Genomic DNA, 16017 nt, shown 5'->3' with positions numbered 1-16017 from the left:
CCACTTAAAAGTTAAAAATCTGTGCACTCCTTCACATTTCCCAAAGCTGGACTGGAGTCTTTGCCAGGCTTATTCTGGCCCCCATGCCTTAAGTTTGACACCCCTGTAATAAACAAAGTTAAAAAATAATCAGCATTCTTTCAAAAAGTCTATAGACACTGATATAAAATTTCTATTGTGAATCTGTTTATTTATTGTCACAATAACGGAGTCAGAGTAGCGACAGCTATAACAGTTAAAGCATCAGATGTTGTTAAGAAGTGCCTCATTCATTGTGCTTTTACAAAAATTATTATTTACTCTTTGCCTTTTTTTTGTTCTGCATGCTCAGTAGTCGAGCATTTTTGGGTGAAGTGATGCATTTGTTGTGATTTTAAAGACCTTCACTGATATATGCAGATATATAGAAAGAGATCATTTTTACATAGTGGCAGTAATGCACTCTTAAACAGCGTTATAAAGCAAGGATGGTTATGCAATTGCAAAAACTAAACACCTCTGTCCTTTTTAAGCTTCCTCTTAAATGACCTCGAGGTTACTTTTAGTAAAACCACAGCTAATTTAAACACACTTAGTGCTTCTGGAGAAGAGCTTTATATGAGATGAGAGAATGGCAAAATAATGTCTTTATATAATGTGCATTTGCAGTTTCCTGATTGGAAATAATCAAAGCTCAAAGGCTGCAAGCTAAAGGCATGTGTGGAAGACTGATTCTCCATTGTCCTTCGTATGGCGAGTAAAGGTTACATTCAGTGAGTCCACCTGTTTGATGCCCTCCATCCTTAATAATTTAAGCTCTCCCAAATCCAGGAAATTAATTCTTCATAACCTTGAGCAACCTGGTCAGAAAAAGCAGAGGTTCACCGGACTGACGTCTTCTTAGCTGATCGTTTCCACTTTTAAACACGCAGACTCATTATGCAATCGTGCATCAAAGAATTACACACATGTATGGAGATTTTTTAACCTCTGACCTCCTTTTCCATGAATGCAGGCTTCAGCTAAGGTAACCCTATCCTCTCACAAACTGCTCCCGCTTCCATCTGTTCTCGGTCTGATCCCTCAGACTCTCTCTGTGCCCTGGACAGCTGCAGTGCCATTTTGCGGGGAAGCATTCTTCACACAATGTCAGCAACAGCATCCCTCACTGACGTAGCAGCTTCATAATCAGATGCGTTATCCTTGATTCGGATGACATGCTGACTGCTTTTCTAAGCAGACCGTGGATTCTCTCCTGAGACTGTTTTCACAGCTCCATTAGAAGCCTTTAAATTTTGGGCTACAAGGGAAACATAAGTGTTTTTGTGGGCACATGCACAGTCAGTAGGAAACTTCTCTTAGCTTTGCTAACATTTGAACAACGGATAAGCTTTTGCATGCATGTACTATGCTATGTGCAACTGATGCCACTTTGTTAGGTACACCTTTTCAGCTGGACATTAAACACAAAGATCTAATCAACCAATCATATGGCACCAACAAAGTGGAAGTGAGAACTGCTGTTCAGCCAATAGCAACTCAAATAATCAGAACACCATATTCCAAGGTATGCGAATACCTTTGACTCTGACTATGTCCACTTATGCCCAAGTGTATTTTTTTGGCACACTTGGGCATAATTTGATCACCACAGCCTACGTGAGTATTGTTGCTGCATTTTTGAGCACCAGTAAGATGTGGCGGGACGAGAGATGCCCAGCTGACAAATCAGCAGCCACCGTGTCCTGCTATCATGTAAATATGGACCAGAATCTCTGAGGAATGTTTCCAGCACCTTGATCAAAAGGAGGTCCAACACAGTGCTAGCAGGGTGTTAATACAGTTAGTGTACACAGAGTGTAGTGCTCAATCACACACACTGATAGCACCTGTTATGTTTAGGTCTAAATTATATTCGTGGTATTAATGAATGTGTTAAAAGTATGTTAAACTGCATAATGCACAGATGAACTGCACAGAGCTCTGATAAAATGGCCCTGATAACACAGCTTCAGCTGATCTGTGCTGTTTTTATCGATTAAATACAAAAAGACACAATTCATTGATTCAGTTACTGTAATGAAAAGAGCAGTATGTGGAATAGCACACTGAATTTCGGGTTAGGTGTGTCCTCTGATAAAATTAAAAAAGATTTTATATTGTGCACATCTACTTTTTATTATATATGTTATTGCTGTGAAACCTGCAATGCTATTAGCTTAAAAACAACATTATATTATTATTAAAAAATCAGTCTGTAGTAATGAATATGGACCATTTCTCATGGAAACCATGAGCTCATGACTGGAGGGCTTCAGCAACTAAGAGTCCAGAGGAATGGGAGCCACGACGGTCGCGCCATGTATGCAGGGCCAGATGGCAGTTGGTCTCATTTTCAACAGCAAATGGCTCAATTTAGTTTTGCTTGGCTCATGTAATCTGCTCACGAGACTCTGTGTGAATATGTTTATGAATTATTTTTGATCTCGTCAGCATTCATGTTAATGTGTGCTGCTCAATAAAATAAACCTTTACTTAGAAACATTGGTATTTAGTCCCTCTGTGTTGGTTTACTTTAAGATACTTTGAAAGAACTTTGTTTGCTTGATTTTATTTTTGTCTTTATTTTTTTCATTTCAACCTAATAAGCTTCAGACAAAAATATCACAATGAATAGAAGTTATGGGTATGTCACCCCAGAGGCACTGACTGACTTTGCTTTTGACTGAAAAGAAGAGGGTAAACGGGCATGTGATGCACTCCCAGAGAACGTACACAAGGCATGATCAAAAAGTCCCAGGAATTGGCCTCTAAACATCTAAAACTTTATTCCAATATAGATTTGGCCCATCTTTCCACCTAATAGCATCTTCTCATCCACCTCTGGACCATTGTCAGCATTGCTGCTATAATTAAATCAATCCCAGGAAGTCCTTTCATGCCCCCTTGCACTTGTGTTACTCCAATAGCCACTGGATTGCCTCCAGTGCATCACAGCAGTGATTTTCATTTTTGGGAAGCAGACAAAGTTGCAGAGAGTGTAGTCTGCAGTTTTTCATTTTTAAAGGTCAGTTCTCAGTATTTCCAATGTGCAAACTTATAGTTTGTGGACCTCTCTGAGCAAAATCAAAGATATTAACAATAAGCTGCTGTGCAAACAACCTAAATTCAGAACAGCTGGGATGCTTGCAAAATGGAAAACAAAAAGGAAACCAGAATGCAGTGATATACAAATATCATGAACCCACAACAGAAGACATAAAACATGTCAAATGTTTAAATGATATTACTGGGTATGAAAGAAAGTATCTTATAGAGGCTGATTATCTCAGACGATGGGCACAAGTTCACCAATTGCAAAAACTGTTCATAAATTATGGAACAATTAAAAAATAATGTTTCTCAATGTAAAATTTCAAGGACTTTTAATGCTTCATCATCTGCAGTAGAGTTGCTACTTTTTGGTGCTATATAGTTAAATTAAACTGTGAATGAAATAACTTAAATAATCTTTTGGATTAAATTGAAGTTCATAATATCATCAAAAGACTCCGAGAATCTGGAGAAATCTCTGTGAACAAAGGACAAGGCTAAAAAGCAATGTTGGATGTCTTAAAGCGTCAGTTTGTTTGTAGGCTTTTATTATTGTGGATTTGTGATGTGCTTTTCTGTATTTGTGTCATACTAAACATCTAGAAACCATAATGTGTTTGTTTTTCTTATCTTGACACTAGATATCACTAACTCACGCAGTTCAAGCAAGCAGGATTTGGTGTATTTTGCTGGAGCTTCTCACTTTGACTTTCCCAAGATCCACCTCCACAGCACTCTTTTCACTAAATGACAAAGGATTACTGCATCCTGATTTAGATTACAGCTCCTTTTTTTCAGCCCACCGCGCGTGCCGTAACCGGATACTTCTCAGACCGAGTGAGTATTTCTCATTGGGCCTGTGGAGATCCAGACAGACACTAATCCCTGCAGCGCTTACCATCCAGCGATCCAGGTCTGTAACATACCAACTGACCCTGTTGTCACCCATGGCACTGCATATGTCTTGCACAGCAGGCTGATTTATGAGAAAAGGATTTTACAGCCAAATAAGAGGAGCAGACAACTAAATTTGGCTTGAGCTATGATTATTCAGTCAGAATTATCAAAATAAAACTTAATGTGACTTACTTGTGTTACACTGACCTTTCTAAACTGCACTGTTTATGAGGGTGGCAGCCCGCATTCATAACATGCTATACACAGTCAGGACGCTTCACAGCTCTTATTTTTAGACATCACATCCAACCTGCCACTTACCTGCATCACGTGAGGCGGAGGAGTGTGGAGGCGCGCGTAGCTGGCGGTCTTTGCGGCATGTATTGGCCAACTCTTGAAGAAAAACAATAACATGGTTTCGACTTTAGAAACTTCAGCTTTTCGATGTGGTTGTGTGCGCAGTGTGATTTAGGTCATTTTCTTTTTTTATTTAATGCCAAATTTTTATTAAGTAAAATCTGGAACATTGTCTTTTCATTGTTTAAATGTCAGAAGGCTGCTGCTTGTAATTCAACAAATTCAATGACAAATGAAAGTTAATTCATTGAGACTGGAAGGTAAAGCCATACAATGTGCTTTCCCTTTTCAATTTTATTTTAATAATAGGAAGCGACTATTACATCACAAAAAAACAAAGCCACGTGTTGGGATCGATGAGCTCAGGGCCTTCCGACCACATTTACAGTATAACACCACAGAGGGAGTTGAAAAACAATGCAAATACCATTACCTCCACCAAGGAGGTCATGGGTTTTCTGTATACACAATGGCTCGAAGAATTTTGAAAGAATTCTAATTCAACTTTGTAAGGCTGTTACAGCAGGGTCACGGCAGCAATGTATTAGAAATTTGTTTTACATCAACAGAGGTCCTCAAGGTCAACTTAATGATTTATCGGTCAAAAATTGTGAAAAAGCAGTAGAACTTAGAACCTATGATTTTTACAAGTGTGGTTTGTATTGTCAACATAATGAATAGAAAGTTACATTTGACTTCTGACCTCAAGGTCAGATAGAGACAAACTTTCATAGATTGTCTTTTTATAAAAAGTCGTATTCATAATAGAATAGAATAGAATAGAATAGAATAGAATAGAATAGAATAGAATAGAATATGTCTTCTTTAAAACTATGTTTAAAATTCTGCTGCCTTTCTATTGGCAGCTTTTAGGCAAGAATACTGGTATATGGAGATTCTAAATATAACATCATAGTTTGCATCCAAGTATCATGTCATGTTTGACCTCTGACCTCACATCTGCCTTTCTTTTAAATCCAAAATGTGTTACATCTTTAAAGGTAGCATTTTCAGAAAGAATGCAAAGCAGACAATGAGCTGCTTTGGTGTAATATTATATAATAACTCAACTTATTTATGTCCAGTGTCCTATTTTCCATTACCTACTCCTACACAATGTTTGTCCAATCAGATGTTGATATACTACAAACTTCTTAAATTATGCCCAAAAAGAACAAAGAAAACAAAAAATATATATTTAAAATTAATTACTGTTCCCAGTGAATGAGCTTTCTGCCTTGGCAGAGGTCTGATTTCTTTTAGTAGATCATTTTAGGTCACAATTCCTGCACAACCTCCCTGAACCAAGGGAACGTCACTTATTTTATTTTACTGCATATTATTTATAGGGACTAAGAGGTTCTACTAGGGAGGGGGCAACCTCATATAAATTTTGCCACCGAACTAAAAAGACAAGAAGATAAGAATAGTCTGTTTCCCATCAGTCTTGTGGAAAGTGTTTACCACTTTCCATTCTCCTGAATGTTTTCAGCTCTGACTTGTTGGTAATTTGACAGATCATAACATGAACTCTAAAGAGCAGGTAGGCGATGGAAAGGCAGCCTGACTCTATGTATAGCAAGAAGTCATAAAGTGTGAAACCTCACTCTGACATTTGGTGCCTGTTTTTTCTGGTGAGAACACTGCCGCATAGCAAGAGCAGGAGAAGCTGGAAGGGGCATCATTATTGTTCAGGGACACCCTTGAACCCCCCGCCCCCCTAGTGCCATAAGAGACGGTGAAACCTGGCAGCTGGCACATTCAGATACTAACGGGTGTTTGAAGTTTCTTTGTTTTTGTGCGCACACACACACGCACACTTTAGATATCAGTAGGAAGAAGAAAGAAGTGATGAATAACATGATTATTACACAACTGATTATTACCTCCTCCAGTTGTGTACAACCTCAATGGAAAGATTTTTTAAAGACTGTTCCTAAATATTGTGTGATGTTCTAATAACATGTTTTCTATATTTAGCCACTTTAAAGCATTTCTGATGGTGTGTGAAAATGAAAAACTGAATTATACACAGTGTAAAAATGGCAAAAATATGAAGCCCAAACATTCAAGCGTGTGCAACTTGAATGGCCGACCTTGGAAAATCAAAATCCTGAGGATGGCATCCATCAGCTCGTTCCTCTGTTACACTGGCAGCATCTGTGAAATGCCCAAGTCTCACTTCCAAAGGTTTTGTGAACCAGTTATAACCAGCTCTGCCCCACTTAGAAATCTGGACAGCTGGGCCCACTACCACAGCATTCCACCACCATTTTACACATACAGTATGCATTTGACTCCACGGTGTGAGCCTGCTGGTCCACATTTAAACATCCTGCTTACAGTCTGAATTCGTGGGTTTTTACGTGCTTCCAGTTGAGGGAGCTTTTCTGGTTGACACTTTTTAGCAGATGTTTTGTTGTAAATAGCTGCATTTCTTTTAACCTTGTGACTTTTTAGTGACATTTGCGGGAAGAGGTTACATATCATTTGCCTCCTCAGCTGGTCATGGCTACATGCCCACATGCGACCTCTTCAGAAGATGGTTTATCTAGTCTGGGTGCAAAGGGCAAGCACGAAGTGTCCTTTAGGTCAACGGGTAATATGAGAAAGAACAAGGGCACACAAAGTAAAAACACTATTTTTAATGACTCTAGTATACCTACAATTACACTGCACCATAAGATATAATTTAAGCAGACAGATCGACTGCATGATTGGGAAATCACACGTGCCACTGAGGTCCAGTCTTCTTCCTCGGGGCAATATTTACCAATCATGTTTACCATAGTTTCGATGTTTACGAGGGAACATTTAAGTCTCGGGTGAGGAGAACATTTTGGTTGTCAACATTTTTTATGATCCCTTGGTGAGTGCAGTGTCAGTGGCCATGTGACCACACAGTGGGAGGAGGCGCGCAAGGGCCACTCATTTGTAAGCTGAAGTCACTGGATATTGGACCTTGAAATAGCACTACAGAGGATATAAAAGGATCCTCTCCTGCTTGCTCCCAAAAGAGCGCAGCCTTGTGCAACAGCAAATAATACTGTGCAACGGCTAAATTGTAATTTGGGCAAGAGAAATGAGCATCTGGTGAGAAAAAGGATGACCACACAAGCGAAAAGAAGTGGATGTGGACAGAGCAGAACGAAGTAAAGGATTTGACAAGTGCTCGCAGGAGCTACTCTGGCTATAAAGTAAAAGGATAAAGGACATTTGGGGACAAATAGGACATAGAGCAAAGGATACTGGTCTTTTTACTGGATTGTTGCATTCCCTTGGATTTCTCACTTCCCTCCTCCTGATCTAAAAGACTAGAGGGAGACAAGCTGCAACCATTGCAGGCATGAAGTACAGCTACCGTGTGCCGGCGTCTACGTACGCACGCAGCTCACAGTACACACCAACTTACCACACTACCACCCAGTACACCCCCTCATATTACACACCGCCACCGTACACATCTTCATACACGTCCGCATCAAAGTACAAACCGACACAGTACAGCACCACATATTACACCCCGTCACACCACACGTCCACTTACAAGCCTGCGTCAGCATACGTCCCTTCATACAGCAAAGGGTCACGGTACAGCTCAACATGTGGCACACAAGCACAGGAAAAGCCTGCACCTGTAATTCCTGTCACACCTGCCAAGAGGACAGTGCACTTCCCCAATGACATCATCTTCCAGGATATTGTTAGACGGGGAGATCTGGAGCAGATTGGTCGGTTCATGAGAGCAAGGAAAGTTCGTGTGGATACAGTTTTCCACTCAGGTGAGCAATATCTCCACAGCTTTGATCTTCTGTTTTTTATCTGCAGGTACTCACATCCAAAGTTTCTTAAAACATATGTATATATATATATATATATATATTATTGTTGTTGGTAAAAGCAGTACTAGCTTCACTAATGACTGAGAGCTTTGATGTTAAACATTGTGCTAACCGCATTGGCTGTAAGGGAACTGATTATTACTGCACTGTGCAGGTATGGCAGCACTGCATGAAGCTGTGCTAACGGGGAACCTGGAGGTGGTGAAGCTGCTGGTCAAATATGGCGCCGATGTCCATCAGAGAGACGAGGACGGCTGGACGCCGCTCCACATGGCCTGCAGTGACGGCTACCCAGAAATTGCCAGGTAACGTGTGACTTTTTAACCAAAAGTGTACACTGATGTAAATATAGAGAAGCTGGAGGGTTATTAGAAGGGAAAAAAAGAAGCGGTTACTCTCTTGCCACTAGGGGACGCCACAGCCCATAGCTCAGCATGTTTGATTCGACAGAGCTTTAGATCCCCTTTCTGATGCAAGCACAAAGGGGACTTGTCTCTCCAGCTGGAATCGAACCAGCAACCTTTCGCTTGCCAAGGAAATGTGTTAACCATTGCACCTGTAGTATATACAAATGTGCTACAAAAATAAACTCTGCAGACAAAACCTATTTTTACATGACCCATGTAGTTTGCATGTGACAGCTGATGCTGGCATAAACAAGCAGCACCCACATGAAAAAGTGACATCACCATCATACCATCATCATCACAGTGCACACCATTCAGCATGAAAGAAGCATCAGATTAGCTGAAGTGGAGAACATTTCTGGGAAGGGAATTAACAGAGATTCACCACTACAACTTTGAAACTTGACTCTATATTCAAATGTTACAAATCTAAAATCTATTTAAAAAATTAGATGCACTAATGATTAATGATGGCATGTATTCATGCACTTTTGTAATATGTTTAAATATCAATATGTACTTCATTTTCTACTCAGATATCTGCTATCAATGGGCGCCAGCACAGAGGCAGAGAATGAAAATGGAGAGAAACCCGCAGACCTCATCGACCCAGAGTGCAAAGACCTCGCCAAACTGTTTGAGACTGGCTGCGTCTGATTGGATACCGGGCGGGTCCAAAGGAAAGCAAACAAAGATTACAGAAAGAAGAAGATGAGGAGCCGGAGCAGAACATATCCACCACAGCTCACTTCACGACCGATCCCGTAAAGCAAGATTGTGTTTGCTAGTTTCAAAACTGTAGTACAAACACCTGCAGGTGTATTATTGTAAATTATTGCCTCAAAGTGATACTCCAGTAAGCTTTTTTCCCCCCTGGTGGTTATTTTTATTTAATTTCATTATATTTGACTTTATTTTTATGTGTATATTTGTCATACTACCAGTTTCAGCACTATGGCGTAACATGGAACGTGGAAGCAAAACATGTTTTTTGTCACGTATAGTCTAACTGTCTGGAGAAATGTTTGACTTTCAGGATTATTTCAGTTTGGGTTATTTATCTGATGTGTTAGTGTTAGGCAGTTTTTACATTGCTGGATGAACTCTGAAAATTGTGTCTCATAGAAAGAGTTTCTTTACTGCTGGGCAGTAAGAGGATCATAAAAATGGATACTGATACTTTAGTATCAGTCAATCATCAATCAAAAAGAAAAAAAATCACCAAATCGCAAGCTTGTACAAGCTTTGTAACCCTGCAGTGTTTCCCCTAATGCATTACTTTCATTTATTTAGGTATAAGAATATAAATGCCAGCAGTGTAAATCTTATTATGTTTTTGCTCAGTTATTATTTTTGTATATTTTCATAAATAAAGAAGCCTTTTATTAATTTGACTGACTTTCTGTTGTGGTCTCTCTAAGGAAAATGAAACTACATTTCAAGAACTACAAAGTTCATAGAGTTATTCGTGCCATCACTAGTAAAGTACTTCAATCACTGGCATTTTCTAGAAAGCTACTATCTGGTATTTAACTAACTCACAACCTTGTGACGCAAGGGTTAAAATACGCTTGAGGATTTGTTTGTTTGTTTGTTTGTTTGTGTGTTTGTTTGTTTGTTTGTTTGTTTACACTTTTACAGTGACTCAGAGGAACACTTGGTTTCTTAAATGAAGAGCAACCACTTGGTTGACCGGGCAATCCATCTGTTGAAAGGCTGCAGGGGCCTGGACCAGCACTTGTGTTTTATTTCTCCGCTCTCTCTGCTCTGTGCTGTGGATAATGAGTGCTAAAAATAAATAAATAAAATAGCCTATAATAATATTAATAGTAATAATTACCTGCAACAAACCAACATCTTTTTTGTTTGTTTGTTTGTTTGTTTGTTTGTTTGTTTGTTTGTTTGTTTGTTTGTTTGTTGTTTGCTTGCTTGCTTTTCCTGTTTTTTTATTTGCCTGAGTCATCTGGTTTGGACGGATCACTTCCGTTTGTTTTCCCGGAAATGTTTGGTTGGCATTGGCAACGTTTTAGCCAGCTCTAACGCCATACAGCCACGTCCGGAGGAGTGTTTATACACGGGTTTGTTGAATATCCTATCTCTCGTTCAGTGTGCATCTGGAAATACACTATATGTTTGTTTTTTCTAATACCTATCCTGCGCTAGTGAAATGAATGAAATTGTAGCTGTTACGAGCTAACGTTACGACAAGACAATGAAACTCAGCAGTCAGCTAACTACATGCTAAATTCTCGTGTCGAAAAATATGTTGTTATTTGCCCCCACAGACATAACTGCTGGGGCACGCGTATCTCTAAAATACAAACTGGTTTAGATACAATGGTTTTTAATGGCAGTGGAAGGCTAAAACGCTGGGTTTCGGTTTGTAAGCCGATGCTAACACTGCTGAAGCTACTGGACTCAAAACGTAAACAATGGCTCCTTGTTTAGCTAACGTCAATATTTCTCATTTTCAAACTCCTGCCTGACATTAGCTTTACTACAACTAGTTAATCTCAGCAACAATGATTTACTCGTTATATCTCTAATGTCACTGGAACTCATCGGATGACTGACTATGTTTTAAGAGCGTTAAGCTAGCTAACACCACTAACCAGAATTACTACCATCTACACAGTTAGCTTAAAAGTAACCAATGCTGAAAAAAGTATTTCTGAGGTCATGTGGGAATTAATTACCCAGTCGCTGTTATTTACTGGCAGGACTGAGCTGAGGACTTCTGGACGTTTGTTTATACTTATATTCCACTCACCACAGAGGAGCGAGGAGCAAGTACAGACTCCAAACAGAATGACCAGGTTTGACCAAAGACAAGCACTTAAACACCCGTGATCACATTTAATTAGTGCTTTTGCGGTAGCTTTAGTTTAGAGTAAAAGATGAATTGACTGTGTGCTGTGGTGCTAATTTGAACGTTTCCATGTTTTTTGAAGCTCATCAGCTCCCAGGATGGTGAACAGTTACAAGAGAACTTCAAGCCCCAGATCCCCTACTAACAGTGGGGAGCTCTTCACCCCGGCACATGAAGAAAATGTGCGCTTTATACACGACAGTAAGTATGCCTGTCTAACAATGATGTGCCAAACTCTCTTCATGAAAACATTCAGGATTTTAAATGCAGCTCCTTGAAAACTAAAACTGAATTGCCTGTCAAATGAATTTAATTCTGAAAAGGAAGATTCTTTCAGAACCTAAGACACATTCAGGTTGAGTTAAAATGGTTACTTTTCAGTTAACTATAAACTGTGCAACTATAACAGTAGATTATTATTTATCATATACTTAATAGGGTAACAAATAGCAAGTTGGTTACACAAGACATTAAATTAAACAGCCTCTAAATCATGAAAGCTGATTATATTAAAAATGAAACAGCATTTTGATCATTTTTTGTTAAATGTTTGTCTCTACAAAGCAAAGGACACTTATTACGAGCAGTATTTGTAACTGGTTAGTCTGTATTCATTGTTGTCAAAGCTGGTCATTTAAATTCCATGGTTTAGTATTATTCATCAGAAGTTGCCAGGTCTCTTTGAGGCCTACAAACCCATCGTCTGTCTTGCAGAACATCAGTATCTTTGTGTGCCACTGCCACCTATAGATCAGCACAGTAATGTGGAATGACAGCCATTTTTAAGTCTTGATCTGCCTATCCACATGCAATAAACAAAACGGGATCCAGCTGGCAGCCTGTCCACTATTTCTGTGGCTACACAAAGAGAAGGACTATGAGAGTTAAGCCAATGCATATGCTACAAAGACACACTTGAGTGTAGTCCTCAAAACACACACTGTGCATGCTGATCGGGATAAGGAACCACTGAAGACTTCTCCAAAAAGAGAGACACACACAAAACACACAAAGAAAACAGATCAAAAAGCATAGAGGAGAAACACAAACAGTGGAAATTTTTATTCTGCTTGAAAGGAATTCTTCGTCTATTGTGACCTGTTTGCTGTGCACCAGATCTCTGACAGATCTGTGACCAAGATTAGCATGCATGCCCTTGGACATAACAATAAATGCCTACATGACACTTATAAGCTGTATTGTACCATTAAACGGACACTCTTAAGGTTGTGCACACACTAAAGAAATTCTTGCAGTGTGCTTTTTACCCAGCTGTCCAGTCACAGTCATGCCAATCATGGTGCAGGGGCTGAATGGTTGAGCCCTTGGTATTTGTGTTTGCACCAGATGACAACGCAAGATTGCCACAATTTATGCAATAATACAAAATCAGTGTTTGGAGGATTTGTTTACTATTCATCTGCAGGCACCTGCCAGCATATTTTATGTCACAGCAAACAAGGAAAACTCTGTGGGTCTCTAATGCCCTTCAAGTCTGAGAAAAGGCTTGAATAGAATAGAATAGAATAGCCCTTTATTATCATTGTACATGTACAATGAAATTATAGGTGCTCCACGCCAACTGTACAGGAGTAAAATAAAATGGTAAGACAACAGGAATGTAGCTCCTCATCCTTTGTTAGTGAACACAGACCACAGTTGAAATTCAGTGATTACTTCCAAAACATTGTTAAAAGGACTTTAGTGATGATGGTTTAAGATGGCAAAAATTCATTTTCCACGCTCCGACACTGAAGCACTTTAAAAGGTCTGGAAATAATGCTTTGCAAGTTAGAAAATGCCAGCACACAGCTCAGATGCATCGTTAAGTAAAACGTATTCGTCTTTGCTTATTTCGCAGCCTGGCAGTGCGTGCTCAGAGACATAAGATCAACGCAAAATAGTGACCGGAATGACCGTGGACCACAGGAGTATGTCGAGAAGAACCCAAATCCTAACTTACATTGTAAGTTCCAGCAAATATTTATTTTTCTGTCACACTAAAAGATGAAATCGGTAAAGGACGTGCCGGTTAACTACTCGTTTCCTTTTCGTTCTTGCAGCTTTCACGCCAGTGGACCTGAGTGACCTCAAAAAACGCAACACACAAGACTCCAAGAAGTCCTAGTCTTTCTCTTAATGATCCCATTGCTTTTTTTTTTTCTCCCATACATTATCCTTGAGAACTTTTCCTCCGTCAGCCCTCTTGTCAGCCAGAAAGTTATCGTTGTTGGTCAGTCTAACACAGAATGCAAATCTAATTTCTAAACTCTGGACCATAGAAAAGCTTCTCTTCCTTCGCCCTCAAGACTGACTAAAAAGAAAAAGTTGGATTTCTCTCAGTTCCTGTTTTTTTTTCCAGTCGCATTCGATATGTGGACGAGACCGATGCAAAGATTCATCCAAAATTTGCCGACTTTGTACCTCAGCTTTTCTTTGTCTCCACAGGACGCAAAAGACTTCAGTCTTAAACGCGACGCTACAACTACTACTAATATGACATGGGAGGAAAATATGAAAGGGCTGACTTCTTATTTGTAGTTTTATTTTGTTTATCATTAATTAAGCAAGTGTAGAAGTAATTGAACATTCACACACACACTTTATGGGCGAGTTTTGAAAGCCAAAACAGAGTGTAAACAAAGCCAACATTTTTATTATACATTTTCTTGCCCTTGGTCGGACTTTATTAAGTAGAGGGCCTCCCCAAGTATTGATAAATCCCCCCCATTCCCCTCTTCTTTCCCAAAGCCTTGAAACAAAATGTTGAATAAAAAGACTTTTACAGTACTTGTAGTTTTACTTACTCTACATAAATACATCACTGTATTTTTATCACATTAGAATTCTAGTTATGTATTGGTCATGAGTTGTAATTTAGTTTTTGATCCAGTTTATTTTCAGCTAGTTTCCAGAGTTGTTGCTCAAAAATGTTCAGATAGCCTTTGTTTTCACCAGTATTGGTATTATTTTAATTGTTTTTCTTTTTAATTATTATAGTATTTTATTATTTTTCAGATCCAATATTTAAAAAGTCAGCAATTTAGATGTATCCCTTTGCAAGGCACTTTACGCACAGTCAACGTGTAGGGTGGAGCAGATGATACTCCAAAGGTAAAGACAACCAGGCTTGACCTTGTTGGGTGATCTTACTATGAAATCATACATATATGACCATTTTAGAGGTCTGATATTTCTCAAAACCTCCTTTTTAAGGCAGTCTTATACACTTTAATGACAAAAGTATTCACTCAACCTTCCAGATCGCTGAATCCTTACATCACCAAGTGCAATGCAAAGCGTCAGATTCAGTGGTGCAAAGCTCGCCACCACTGGACTCTAGAGCAGTCGAGACGTGTTCTCTGGAGTGATGAGCCACGCTTTACTATCTGGTAATCCAATTGGCAAGTCTGGGTTTGGGAGTTGCCAGGACAACAGTACTTATCTGCTGCATTGTACCAGATGTGAAGTTTGGTAGACGGGGGATTAAGGTGTGGAGCTGATTTTCAGTAGCTGGGGCTCGGCCCCTTAGTTCCAGTGAAAGAACTGTTGCTTCAGCATACCAAGACATTTTGGGCAACAATTCGGAGATGGCCCCTTCCCGTTTCAACTTGACCACAAAGAAAAATCCATAAAGGCATGGATGAGTGAGAGCTTGACTATCCTGCACAGAGTCCTGACCTCAACCCAACAGAACATCTTTGGCATGAATTAGATTAGACTGCAAGACAGGACTTCTCATCCAACCTGACAAATGTGCTTTGGGAAGAATGGTCCAAAATTCCCATAAACACTCCTAAACCTTGTGGAAAGTCTTCCCAGAAGAGTTGGAGCTGTTCTAGCTGCAACGGGTGGGCAGACATCATATTAAACCCTCTGAATTAAAATTGGGATGTCACTCAAGTTCACATGTGTGTTAAGACAGACGAGCAATATAGTGTATATATAATAGTACTGGGGTGGCTGTAGCTCAGGAGGTGGATCAGAAGATTGTTGGCTTGGTTCCTGGGTGCTCCAGTCTGAACCCAGAGTTGTTTTCTGATACATCCATTGAAGTGTAAATGTGTGTCAGTGTTTGATAGAAAGCCCTTAGGAGTTAGATAAAGCATAGAAATGAATGGGTGAATGAGGGATGTTGTACAAAGTGCTTTGAGTGCTCAACTAGGGTAGAAAAGCACTATATAAGAACCAGTCCATTATCATTTATATAACACCTACAGGAGCTTTTTTAACATCTCATTATATACTGATCCATTTTGCAGCTTAATTATTTGCAGCTGTTTGTTTAATTTAGTGCAGTAGATAATTCGATCTTGTTGATTAATTTAACTTAGCTAAGTGCTTTAAATCTCCAAACATACAGGTTGGATCAAATGGTGATTCTAAACTGGCTGTAGTCAAAAGGGTGTAAATGGTTATTTGTGTTTCTGTGTTACCCTGTGCATGGTGTACCCCACCCCTTGCCCACTTTCAGCTCTGCCTGACCTTGAACTGGATGTGTGGTTAAAAATATCGATGGATATATAGGTGATAGATAACTGTGTCTGAACTGACAGATTGTGCCAGCAAGGGA

General features: G+C 39.5%; 2 protein-coding genes across 2 annotated transcripts; both read left to right on the top strand.

Annotated features, from left to right (window-relative positions):
• Positions 1-7336: 7336 nt before the first annotated feature.
• On the top strand, positions 7337-9969 carry ppp1r27a (protein phosphatase 1, regulatory subunit 27a). The gene is made up of 3 exons (XM_082531596.1): positions 7337-8108; positions 8323-8473; positions 9112-9969. Exons 1-3 carry the CDS (start codon positions 7673-7675, stop codon positions 9230-9232), a joined length of 708 nt encoding a protein of 235 aa, XP_082387722.1. The 5' UTR covers positions 7337-7672; the 3' UTR covers positions 9233-9969.
• Positions 9970-10551: 582 nt separating this feature from the next.
• On the top strand, positions 10552-14234 carry mcrip1 (MAPK regulated corepressor interacting protein 1). Its single transcript, XM_082529654.1, has 5 exons — positions 10552-10653; positions 11296-11391; positions 11527-11645; positions 13306-13410; positions 13508-14234. Exons 2-5 carry the CDS (start codon positions 11384-11386, stop codon positions 13570-13572), a joined length of 297 nt encoding a protein of 98 aa, XP_082385780.1. The 5' UTR covers positions 10552-10653; positions 11296-11383; the 3' UTR covers positions 13573-14234.
• The last annotated feature ends 1783 nt before the right edge of the window (positions 14235-16017 follow it).

The sequence above is a fragment of the Aulonocara stuartgranti genome (assembly GCF_965226115.1).
Source record: "Aulonocara stuartgranti genome assembly, chromosome: 4".
Taxonomy (NCBI): Eukaryota; Metazoa; Chordata; class Actinopteri; order Cichliformes; family Cichlidae; genus Aulonocara; species Aulonocara stuartgranti.
Note: the sequence above shows the minus strand (reverse complement) of the source record. Positions and strands in the feature narration are given on the sequence as shown.

Bases quoted from the DNA above. Each gene is read 5' to 3' on its own strand.
- mcrip1 (XM_082529654.1), top strand. The intron at 11,646-13,305 runs GTAAGTATGCCT...CTTATTTCGCAG, and splicing joins TGTGCGCTTTATACACGACA to CCTGGCAGTGCGTGCTCAGA. The intron at 13,411-13,507 runs GTAAGTTCCAGC...TCGTTCTTGCAG, and splicing joins CCCAAATCCTAACTTACATT to CTTTCACGCCAGTGGACCTG.
- ppp1r27a (XM_082531596.1), top strand. From the start codon at position 7,673: ATGAAGTACAGCTACCGTGTGCCGGCGTCTACGTACGCACGCAGCTCA. The intron at 8,109-8,322 runs GTGAGCAATATC...TGCACTGTGCAG, and splicing joins GGATACAGTTTTCCACTCAG to GTATGGCAGCACTGCATGAA. The intron at 8,474-9,111 runs GTAACGTGTGAC...TTTTCTACTCAG, and splicing joins GGCTACCCAGAAATTGCCAG to ATATCTGCTATCAATGGGCG.